General features: G+C 41.8%; 1 protein-coding gene across 17 annotated transcripts in view; it reads left to right on the top strand.

Annotated features, from left to right (window-relative positions):
* Positions 1-12,170, top strand: part of TENM3 (teneurin transmembrane protein 3) — a 1,704,102-nt gene that overhangs the window by 1,564,686 nt on the left and 127,246 nt on the right. For all 17 annotated transcript variants that reach the window (XM_073643373.1, XM_073643362.1, XM_073643479.1 and 14 more), the window contains one exon: positions 2,357-2,618. In XM_073643373.1, coding sequence (XP_073499474.1) covers positions 2,357-2,618 — 262 coding nt within the window. The remainder of the gene's footprint in view (positions 1-2,356; positions 2,619-12,170) is intronic.

Genomic DNA, 12,170 nt, shown 5'->3' with positions numbered 1-12,170 from the left:
TTTTTGCCTTTCTACACAGCTAATTCTCCTCCTCTCTCTGTTCTTTGTAGAAACAGGAAGTCTCTTTTCCTTGTATTTATCATTCTCTCTTCACCTCCTGACCCAGCTGCTCTCTCCTCCCCCTTCCAGGGACTTTTGCAGTGATTAATGACTCATGTAGGGAAAATTGACCTCCTTTTTCTACATAAAGCTTAGACGGATCAGCTAGTTAGTTTTTAATTGAGTGATGTCATAGACCTAATGGAAAAGAGAAGAATTAGCTGGGTAGAAAGGCAAAATGAGCAATTGTAAGTACACAGTGCTATATGATGATTGCAATATATTAAGAGGATAAAAATGTTAATGGAAGGAGTGCTTGTTTATATAGAATATTGTTAATTCAAGTGAGAATCAATCACAACAGTATTTTTACTTTTTTTACTATATTGATTTGTATCAATATTGAAAAGGTTGTTCCCACTGTACGTAGGTCTCAGTTGGACCCTATCTACACATGCCGTCTATCACATTTGTATTTGTAGTTGCTAAATACGAAGTTGTGACAATACTGTTCAATTACCACAAAGGACATGTGCTATCAGTGGACTTCATGGTGATACAGTTGTGCGGATAGTAATGAGGAAACAGCTAGAGGGACCAGGGGAAGCACTATAGACCATCTATGAAGTATAGTGATAACATATGCTTATAATAGAGCAAAGATACTCAAATAGTGGTCAGTAGTCCAAATATTGACCAGGGAAGCCAGCTGTCTAGGCTCCTTCTGATCGAGTACAATAATTCAAGAGAGCAAGGGAAGAAGCCAGTGGATACACCAAAAGTGGATGAGGCAAGTCTTGTAAAATGTAAGGACAAGAGAGAGGCCGAGAGGAGCTGATGAAAGGATAGGCAGGCAGCAGCAAGTAGCGCCAATGCTCTCAGAGGGAGAACCAGAAAGGGAGCAGCTGAAGTGAGCACTGTAAAAGGTATCAGTGTACCCCCCTTGCCAATGAACCATGAATACCCAGCCACCAATCGTTTTAGCTTGTGGGACACAGGTCTATTTCTACCCCATTAGGGCCTGTTCACACCATGTTAGATCTCTAGGTTTAGTGTATACAAAGGGATATGGGTCAAATGTGGTCAGACGTATCCATATGGCACCATTCACCAGCTTAATGCCAAAAAATATATTTTTGGCCTCCATTGGACCTGTAACCTTAGTCTACCTTTTTTCATAGAAGTGTTATTGAATAGGGTTGTTTTTTAGCATAAGCTGTATGACACTGCCGGAGGTTGACATGATATCACTGGACTGCATGGTGTTACAGTTGTGCAGATATTAATAGCTTTTTTTATTGGAAGGCTCTAACATAATGTGAATAAGCATTTAAGCCAGTCCTTTGGTGTTGAGTTCAAATTTTTACCTATAAGGTGAGTACCGTACCGCTTTACTAGAAGTGTGCTATTCTGCCAGTACATATCCACTTCACATAAAGAAAAATCTGTCAGAGTATATTAGTTCACAATTTGCATTAACACCATTCATTTAACAGCACAAAACAATGCAGAAAACATAAAAAATATCATATAAACAACAGTGTTAGAAAATAATTCAATTGACATTGTAATTATTCATGAATACAAAGCCCTATTTTCTGGTGACGTTAAAGATAAGTCCTTTGGGTCCCATAATATTGTTATGGTTTTAAAATTATCCATTCATTTATATACATATTTGATATTTCCTTCCGCAACATCATTGATTCTGCATCCGTATTTAATTATATGTCACATTTTGATACATGTATTCAATTTAGCATTGTTAGTGAGCTCTGAGTTATCCCTGGTTCAAAATATATGATCACAATCTCACCCTCAGGCTGTCTGATAGTCCCCAGCCTCTTGTTTATGAGGGTCTATTCTTCAGGTTTGCAAATCCATTCTGCAACCTGGCTAGTTCCTGGGTATAATGGCAACGCATCCTTTTTTATGTCTCTAGGCTAGAACTAGGATGATAGGAGCAGATAAGTACTAAATTAGAAAATTTGCTGAGATGCTTGTGGTTCTGGGAGTCCTCTGCCAGATGCGATGGAATGAAGTTGGACCATTGTGGCCTGCAAACTACTTGTCTGATGTGGTTTTCATGTTGATACAATAAAAGTTATCATCTACAGGAAAATAAATCAATATTTTTTAGGCCCAGCAGACCATGCTGCATAATGTTTTCTATCATTAGGAGCAACGCATCTGCCAGTTTGGTGTCCCTGCTTCTTTTTATTTGCATCGTGATTCTTTGGTACTCAGATAAGCTTGCTAGCATCACCGTCACCATTTTATTATAGTAAACCTCAGTGCGATCTGTTTCTTCTCCCAGGTTTGATCTGGTTGCTAATGGCGGAGCATCGCTTACACTTATGTTCGAAAGATCTCCGTTCCTCACACAATACCACACCGTCTGGATCCCGTGGAACGTTTTTTATGTCATGGACACCCTGGTGATGAAAAAGGAACAGAATGAAATACCTAGTTGTGATCTGAGTGGTTTTATCAGGCCAAACCCTGTTATAGTATCATCTCCTCTGTCGACATTCTTTAGATCATCCCCTGAGGACAGCCCTATAATTCCCGAAACACAGGTACCATTTTCTACTTTTATTTTCTATTTCTCTATTATGTAAAGTATAAAAATGTCCTGGAATTGCTTTATAGGAGCTAGAAGTGTCTTCTATAAGCAGCAATTCCCTAACATATTGTTTTCAGCTTTCATTTACCCTTGCCTCCTCTTTTGTTGAGGACATTTCTCACAATACAAATTCAATACATTGTCACGCCATAGTAGCAACACCCTTGACAGGCTCATGAATTTTGATTTAATTAATGACGCTAAATTAGGAAACTGCTATTTATTCTGCAATACTATAATATTGTTCTTATTTCTAAACATTTTGCAGCATAGAAGTAGATAGGTCTCTCCAATATATACTGCAGTCTGTTACCTAGTTACAAGACAGAAAATAGATAAGGGTCCACCAAGGTCATTCTGATAATAGCTAAAACCATATGTTGTTTGGGCATTCACAGGTCCAAGATAGTGAGGAACGACTCCTGCTCTCAAAAAAGATGAATATATGTGTGAATATATATGTGAATATACATTATATGGGCCAAAGTATTGAGACACCTCCACATCCCACCTACAGTAGCTTTATGATATCCCATTGTAAATTGATAAGCATTTGTATGGAGTTGGTCCTCCCTTTGTAGCTATGACAGCTTCCACTCTTCTAGAAAGGCTTTCTGTCTCGGGTGTGTCAGGTATAATAGACAATCGCTCTGGATCTAGCTGTAAAGGTCACTGCGCTTAGCATTGCAGACACCTTCTTAATCCTTCTTCCTTTAAGACCCAGCGATGACTTCCCTCCTGCTGCTGATTAACACACCCTTGCATGGGAGTTAGAAACCCTCAGTTTGCACCAGGCAACCACTGTTGATAGTTCTATGTACAGGCTTGGAGCTCTAGCAGTCGGCTAGCTTCTTCTCTGGTGCCCTTGGAGGACAGTTGGCGTTACTCTTCTGGTGTCTGCTCAAGCTAAGTTAATCCCCTTTGTTTGTCTATCTTGTTGTCTTTAGGTTGTAGTGGGGCCTGACCAGTGCTCACCCCTCCCCCTCCCTATCTAAGGACAAGCTCTAGTGTCATCCAGGGTTTAGGGTCCTGCTCAGCGATAGGTGTGGAACCTATATAGGAATGGTAGGGTAGGCAGGGTGATATTAGATCTGCCTAGGGGTCTCCACTCTCCCTTTCCCTAGTGTTTGGGCTTCCTCCTCTTCCCTTCGTGTTGCACTTAGTCTTTCCCACACCTTGCGTGACACTTTCTTCAAGATTTTGTGGTGCGCCATGTGAATTTTTACCTATTCATGCAGAAGAGAATTTGTCAAGTCAGACTGATATTGGGTGAGACGGCCTGGCTTAAAATCTCCATTCTAATTCATCCCAAAAGTGTTCGATGAGGTTGAGTTTAGGTCTCTGATTGGACCAGTCATGCACTTCCACACCAAACTCACCCAACCATGCCTTTATGGACCTTACTTTCTGCACTGGTGCCCAGTCATTCTGGAACAGAAAAGGACCTTCACTAAACTATTCCCACATACTTTAGTTGATATCATACAATTGTCCGAAAAGTCTTGTTGTGCTGAAGCAGTAAGATTTCCCTTCTTTGAAACTAAGGATCCTAGGTCAAACACTAAAAAACAGCCCTGCAGTATTATCCCTCCACCACCAAACTTTACAGTTGGCACCATGCAGTCACATAGGTAACGTTCTCCTAGCATTCGCAAAACCCAGACTCATCCATCAGATAGAGGAGTGTGGTTCATCACTCTACAAAACATGTTTCCACTGTCTAGTGGTGGCAGCTTTACACCACTGCATCTGATGTTTGGCATTGTGCTTGATGTAAATACACATACACATTGAATAGGTGTCAGCTGATAATTCGGTTGGTAGCTATCTTTCCCATCTCCTCCATACACAGGAGTGTTTGACTCATATATGGCTCTCTATGAGAGAGTCACTGCCAGACTCCTATGTTAGCGACTTAGCTGGCCGAGAACAAAAGGATTGACAGTCCGTAAACTGATCATGTGTTGGGCAAGAGTTGGGAGGCCCCCTTACACATGAGACTGTTGTTTATGCCTACTAATATTGGTGGGTTCAGCTGACGTTAGTCAAATGTATACGGGTGCCTTAAGGCTTGTATTCAGCTGCTTGGCAATGGAAACTTGTGTCATATAGGTCCCAGTGCTCAGTGTTTGTGCTGATTTTAATGCCAAATGAGGTTTGGAATTCGGAGACCCTGGTTTGTTTGTTAACCTGGTCTGCCACTATGTGATTGTATTGCTGTGGATTCTGATTGCTTCCACTTTTCAATAATACCACTCATAGTTGATTTTGGACTGCTTACAATTGAAGAAATGTTATGATCTGACTTGTTACAATATTAGTGCCCTATAACAGTGCCATGCTCAAATTCAACAATCTCTTTACAAGGATCCATTGTTTTCTTAAATTTTGTATAGACAGACTGCATGGCTAGGGGCTGGATTTTATATACCTGTATGAGGATGAGGATTCAATAGGATTGAATGCCAAAACTTAACCTGAATTCAATTATTAAGAGGTGTGTCCAATTAATGCAATTTTGGGTGGTCGTTTCAAAGAGATTTCACAGTAGTAAGCAATTTACCATTGCCTCTTGGATTGCCATTTGAAATGTTCCCTTTATTCCTAGAACATAGGACTGCAATATCTGGGAATCTCATTGTCACATACATGCATATGCAGGTTCTATTTTGATACATTAAACATATATTTATCTGAAGGACCACATACACATTAGACTAATGTTGAACAAACCTGTTAATATTGATAGGTTCAGCCGATGGTCTAAAGCAGGGATCCTCGACCTGTTGCTCAGTAGCCACATGTGGCTTGCGAATCCACGATGTGCGGCTTGCAGCTGTCTGACAGCTTGGTGTATTGACACTCGATCTAGCAAACAGCTGTGAAGAGCAGATCTACAGATAATGATTTTTGTGAGTTTCCCCACACAGAAAAGCAGCTCTGAATACATACAGTGGCATGTAAAAGTTTGGCACAACTGGTCAAAATTACTGCAATTGTGAACAGTTAAGCAAGTTGAAGATGAAATAATCTCTAAAGGGCCTGAAGTTAAAGACACATTTCCTTTGTATTTTAGCAAAAAAATATATACCGTATTTTTCGGACTATAAGACGCACCGACCATAAGATGCACCCCAAATTTTGGGGTGGAAAATAGGAAAAAAATATTTTTTTATAAGATGGGTGTCTGAATAGGTACGGTATGTTACCAGGGGGGTGGTGGAGCGAGGGTCCCTCAGGAAGCCGGTGGAAGTGGAGGAATGCTGCGGACCCTGGATGCAAGGAGCCAGTGCTCTAGCAGCGGGGAGTTGTGGAGGTGGTGGAGCAGGATCGCAGGGCCCTCCATTGCCTCCCTCAGAAACCCTGCGGCTGCAGCAGAAGAGGTGAGATGCTGTGTGGTCGGTGCCTGGCTGGGGCCTGTGCCTGGCTGGGGCCTGTGCCTGGCCGGGGCCTGTGCCTTGCTGGGGCCCTTAGCCTGGCTGGCGCTCTTAGCCTGTTGGTCTTAGCCTGTCTGAGGCCCTTAGCCGGGCTTGGGCCGGGGCCTGTGGCTGAAGCCGGGGCCTGTGGCTGAGGCCGGGGCCTGTACCGGGCTGGGGCTTGGGCCTGTGGCTGAGGCCGGGGCCTATACCGGGCTGGTGCTGGGCTGTGAGCGGTGTCGAGCAATGAGGCAGAGCGGTGTGTGCGGGTTTCCGGTTTGCGTGGCCATCTTCCTAAACCTGTGATGTACAGGAAAATGGCCGCCGGAACTCCCGGTCTGCGCATGCGCCGGCTCGGATATTTTCCTGTAGATCACAGCCTCGGAAAGATGACTGCGCACACTGGAAAGCTGCACAGGCCGCTCTGCCGCTCTGCTTCACCGCCCTACGCCACTCACAGCTTGACACCAGCCCCGGCCAGGCACAGGTCCCGTCCCCAGATGTTCTGCCTCACTGCTTCACCGCCAAAAGCATCCCACTTCTTCTGCTGCCTCTGCCACCATCACCGCGTTCCTGAAGGAGGGAGGGCATGGAGGGCCCTGCAATCCCGCTCCACCACCACTGCAATTATCCCGGTAAAGTAACGTTCGGATTATAAGACGCACCCCCCGTTTTCCTCCAAATTTGGGGGGGGGGTGCATCTTATGGTTCGATTAATATGGTATATTGTAATTTTTTTTTCATTTTAAGAATTATAAAAAGGGAAAAAGGCTGATGCAAAAGTTTGGGCACCCTTGGAGATTTGTGTATTCAGATAACTTTGACCAAGGTTTCAGACCTTAATTTGCCTGTTAAGGTTATGGCTAGTTCACTATCATCGTTAGAAAAGGCCAGGTGATGCACATTTTCCAGCTTTATAAAAACCCAACCTTCTCTAACCTTGTGCCAAAACAGCAGCCGTAGGTTATTCTAAGCAGCTGCCTAGCACTCTGAAAATGAAAATGGTGGAGGCCCACAAAGCATGAGAAGGCTATAAGAAGATAGCAAAGTGTTTTCAAGTTGCCCTTTCCTCTGTTCAAAATGTAATTAAGAAATGGCAACTAACAGGAACAGTGGAGGTCAAGATAGGGTCTGGAAAGGCAAATCAGACCATCCACTTGACTGCAAAAGACCTTCAAAAAGATTTAGCAGACTCTGGAGTTGTGGTACACTGTTCTACTGTTCAGAGACACCTGCACAAATACGGACTTCATGGAAGAGTCATCAGAAGAAAACCTCTCCTGCATCCTGACCATAAAATTCAGTATCAGAAGTATGCAAAAGAACATCTAAACAAGCTGATGCATTTTGGAAACAAGTCCTGTGGGCTGATGAGGTTAAAATAGATCTCATTGGCTACAATGATCAAAGGTATGTGTGGAGAAAAAAAGGGCACAGAATTTCAGGAAAAGAAACTCTCGCCAACCATTAAGCATGGGGATGGATCAATCATGTCTTGAGGTTTTATTGCAGCCAATGGCATGGGGAACATTTCACGAGTAGAGGGAAGAATGGATTCCATGAAATTTCAACTAATTCTTGATGCAAACATAACACCATCTGTAGAAAAGATGAAGTTGAAAAGAAGATGGCTTCTACAAATGGATTACGATCCTAAACTCATGTCAATATCCACAATAGACTACCTCAAAAGGCGCAAGCTGAGGGCTTTACAATGGGCCTTACAGTATCCTGATCTGAACATCATTGAAAACCTGTGGCTAGACCTCAAAATAGCAGTGCATGCAAGACGACCGAGGAATCTCACAGACGTGGAAGAATTTTCCAAGTTAGAACGGATGAAAATCCCTCAAACAAGTGAAAGACTTGTCTGACTGCAAAAAGTGTTTACAAGCTGTGATACTTTCAAAAGAGAGTGCTACTAGGTACTAATCATGCAGGGTGTCCAAACTTTTGCATCAGCCCGTTTTCCTTTTTGTAATTTTTAAAATATAAAAGATAAAAATATATTTAATTTTATTCCTAAAATAAAAAGGAAATGTGTCATCTATAATGTTAGGCCTTATAGAGATCATTTCATCTTCAACGTGCTTAATTGTTCACAATAACAATAATTTTGACCAGGGGTGACCAAATTTTGCCACTGTATACTGGCCTTTGGGTTTGGGAGATAATTATGGTAAGCTGCAGATAGGATGAAACTGCCAGTTATAGACTTGCTTGAAGTTGTATGCAATAATGTGGTGGGAGTGCCTGATGTGAGAATATTTAATGGGGGTAAGATGGGATCCCCTGTATGTAAGTATACTGCCTTAGTGTGATTTCTATGGGAAATCTTTGGCTATCATTATACTGGTATTGAGTGGCTCTGGGTATTACTATTGTGGGGGGAGGCTGGACCTGAATGTCACTGCTCTGGGGAGCTCTGCATGGGGCTTGAGACCCTCTCTCACAACTGAATGTGGCTCTATAGGTAGGAATGATTAGAGACCACTAGTCTAAAGTGTATGGGGGCGTCGGCTAACTTGTTGGGGGAGATGTCGATCGTGCATGTTCAATTTCAGACTGGCCATTGCCTTGTTCTTCCAGAGATAAGCCACAAGTAGGCTTTCTCATAGTGGAATCAAAACGAGTGCTCCTGTGTATGGCAAAGTCGTCTGATATGGCTGTTGGCCAAACAATCGGTCGATGCATTGTTTGGCCAACAACCATCTAATGTCTATGGCCCGCCTTACATAATAAATCAACATGTATGATGCCATCATTTGAACTTAGGAAATAGAGCACATTTGAAGTTTAACTTTTAGATTTGTAGATTAGCGCTGTCACTCCCATAACACATAACAGCGCGGGGGCTTCTTTTGTGTCATATGATTCTTTGTTAAAGTGTTTCCTAATACAATTCATAGCTGTCAGTGCAGGTAAAACATAGTTACAGATTTAGCACACACCAATATAACAATTGGTAGCTGCTGTCATCGCTGAAGATAATTGCATTACTGTTATATGCTAATTATCTTTTTTAATCATCAGATAACATAACAGCAGTGCCTTGTTCAATGCAATAGTGCCGCATGTTATATTAGTATTTAGAACACGTATTACAAATAACTTGCTTCGTAGAACTAATACAAGGAATTATTTTATTTGAAATAAAGTGTGTATTAGAAACTGCTTCAGAATTACACAGCATGAATGAAGCTACTTTGTTACTGAGATGCACCATAAGGCCTTATTCAGACACCCATTTTTCACATAAGCGTTCTATCCTTGGTTTTCATGGATAAAACACGTACTCATAACCTATGGAGCTATTTACATGTCCGCATTTTTTAAAAAAAATGCATGGAGAAATGTCGTCCTAGATCTGTGTCTTGGATCAAAATTACCAACAAAAGTCCATGGGGCTGTAAAAATCACAGACAGCACATGGATGCCATTAATCTGCAATCTGTGTGCTGTTCGTGATCAACATTATAATGTACAGGAGAAGCTTTGTAATTTAGTTGTTTATTTTTTAATATGTGAAAATCACAGTCCCATAACACAGTATGATGGGCCCCACTGTCCCACAACAAAGTATAATTGCCCCCAGAGTCTCAAAACACATTATAATGCCCCCTCCAACAGCCCTCAACACAGTATAATGACCCCTTCAGCCCTCCACACAAGATAATGGCGTGATGTAATAGCGTCTTTGCACTCACACCGCTAAGACATCAGAGCTCAGACACTCAGGGAGAATGATTGAACAGGATAGAACAGGGAGCTGACAGCTCCCTGGTCCATCATTATCTTCAACTGTATCGGTATCGAAGGGGTAACATTTCTTTTTGCAGAGAGTGACATGTTAAGCATGTCACGGTGAGGAGACTTTTAAAGCCACAGTGCTCCTCTGGGAAATATGCAAATTGTCTCTTCAGAGAGGAAGAGGACAAGAACTCTAGTGCCACCTACAGGAAGTAGCAATCCTAGAAGTGAACAGGAGAAATGTTACCCCTTAGATACCGGTCTTACGCCCCTCACCTAGCCAAACCAGAACTCACACTTTGCACTGACGAGGGACAGTACCCCGAAACACAGTGTCTACAAATTGAGTTTCTGGTTCTGGCTTATATCCTAAGTCATGTGATAAGGCTCGTTAAAGGGTCACTATTGACTTTTAGGATTGCTACTTCCTTTAGGTGGCACTAGAGTTCTTGTCCTCTTCCTCTCTGAAGAGACAATTTTCAAATGTATCTACATCCAGGATGCAGATACCATTAAAAGAATGGCACCAAGCAGGGGAAGGAGGGGTTCAGAGGCTGCTAGGGGTCCTCCAACTCATGGGTTCCTTGAGTATGCCACTGAGTATACATTTATATGTTTTATTAGTCATCCTGCTTTTTACGTTTAACTGCAATGATTGGAATGTCGACTGAATGGCAAACTGAAAAGCTCTTCTGTAAATCACAATGTTTATGCAGCTACATATCTGCACAATAAAACTATAACTAGGCACACTCTGATTAACATCCCATGGTCACATACATAGAACAACCGCATATGGTGTAGTCAAGTGCCCCGGTGGGTCAGTCCAAGCCAGCATGTGGGCCTTTAACATAGCTTCAGTAATAGAAGAGAATCCAGGCGCTGTTGATTATAATGACTTTTTGTCTCATATGTACACAAAATAGCTGTATTACTACACATGGTACATGGTAATAACACTTTCATCTATCTATATTCTCAGTTTTCCTTTTTTTGATGCTTGTATGGTCTTTACCTCTTTTAAGTATACTGTAAAAGAACAATCTGAAAGGCTGTAATTTCTGTTTGGAGTTTTCACAGACTTGAGACAGCTTTCATTCCCGCGTCTATAGTTATTGCTTTCAGGACATACGATCTGTCTTCAAAAGAAGCAGTCAAACTGTGACAGTTCTATGCCATACACCGGGACAGTTTACAAGTGAAATCCGGCTCTCATTACCGAACCTGCTCATGTGACTGATCTCAGCCAATGATAAGCCAGGGCTCGTGAACACATACTCGCACTCAGCACGCTTGACTGTTCATAAAGTGCACCCTGTCTGTGAGCAAATTCTTTTATTCCATTTTGTAGAAAGATCACAGGAAAAATAAAAACTCAATCTTCTATTTCAAAGATTCTTAAAACATAAATACAACAAAGTCAAAGATACTGCGGAGATGTAAAACTATGTGCAGCTCATCACAAGCCTCAGCTATGCATTAAAACCCTTTCTCCCTGCATGGAATGTGTGTTAAAAAAAAGTTCAATCCAATGGCAACCAACCAACCTACCCTTCTATAGTATTTGGTTGATTAAAGCTAATTGCTGTTTCATTACTATGGGTTAATGCGGGTTTAAAGAACTGCCAGCACTGAAAGTAAAAGAAGACTTGGCTACTGACCAGTAGCATCTAATGACATAATGGGTGGTATTGTCTGAGTAGGCCTTTGGGTACTGCGATTCCCATCACGCTAGCTATACTTGGCCGTAATGTAGTCTTGTGCACTGTAATCAGTAAATATTGCTTGTTTCCTGTAAAGGCATCGGGAGAGGCATTGATAGCACAAAAAGTTTTACTTACCAGTCACCTGCCAGGGAAGTCTGCCATTCAGGAGAACATTGACCTTATGGATAGCAATTGCACAGAACATGGCAAAAGACATAAATCAAATATCCTGGGAAATTCTTCTCATGAAAAAAAATAATTATGCAAATGCTACACTCAGTTCCAACAACAGTCATGGACGAAAGTGTTGGCACCCTTGAAATTGTTCCAGAAAATGAAGTGTTTCTCCCAGAAAATTATTGCAATTACACATGTTTTGTTAAACACATGTTTATTTCCTTTGTGTGTATTGGAACAACACAAAAAAACTGAGAAAAAAAGGCAAATTGGACATAATTTCACACAAAACCCCAAAAATGGGCAGGACAAAATTGTTGGCACCCTCAATTTAATATTTGATTGCAGACCCATTGGAATAAATAACTGCAATTAATCGCTTCCTATAACCGTCAACAAGCTTCTTACACCTCTCAGCTGGAATTTTGGACCACTGTTCCTTTGCAAACTGCTCCA

This window comes from Phyllobates terribilis, unplaced genomic scaffold (assembly GCF_046119375.1).
Source record: "Phyllobates terribilis strain yellow unplaced genomic scaffold, ASM4611937v1 Scaffold_1__5_contigs__length_1240528914, whole genome shotgun sequence".
NCBI lineage: Eukaryota > Metazoa > Chordata > Amphibia > Anura > Dendrobatidae > Phyllobates > Phyllobates terribilis.
The sequence above is the reverse complement of the archived record's forward strand: the minus strand, read 5'-3'. Positions and strand labels throughout refer to the sequence as shown.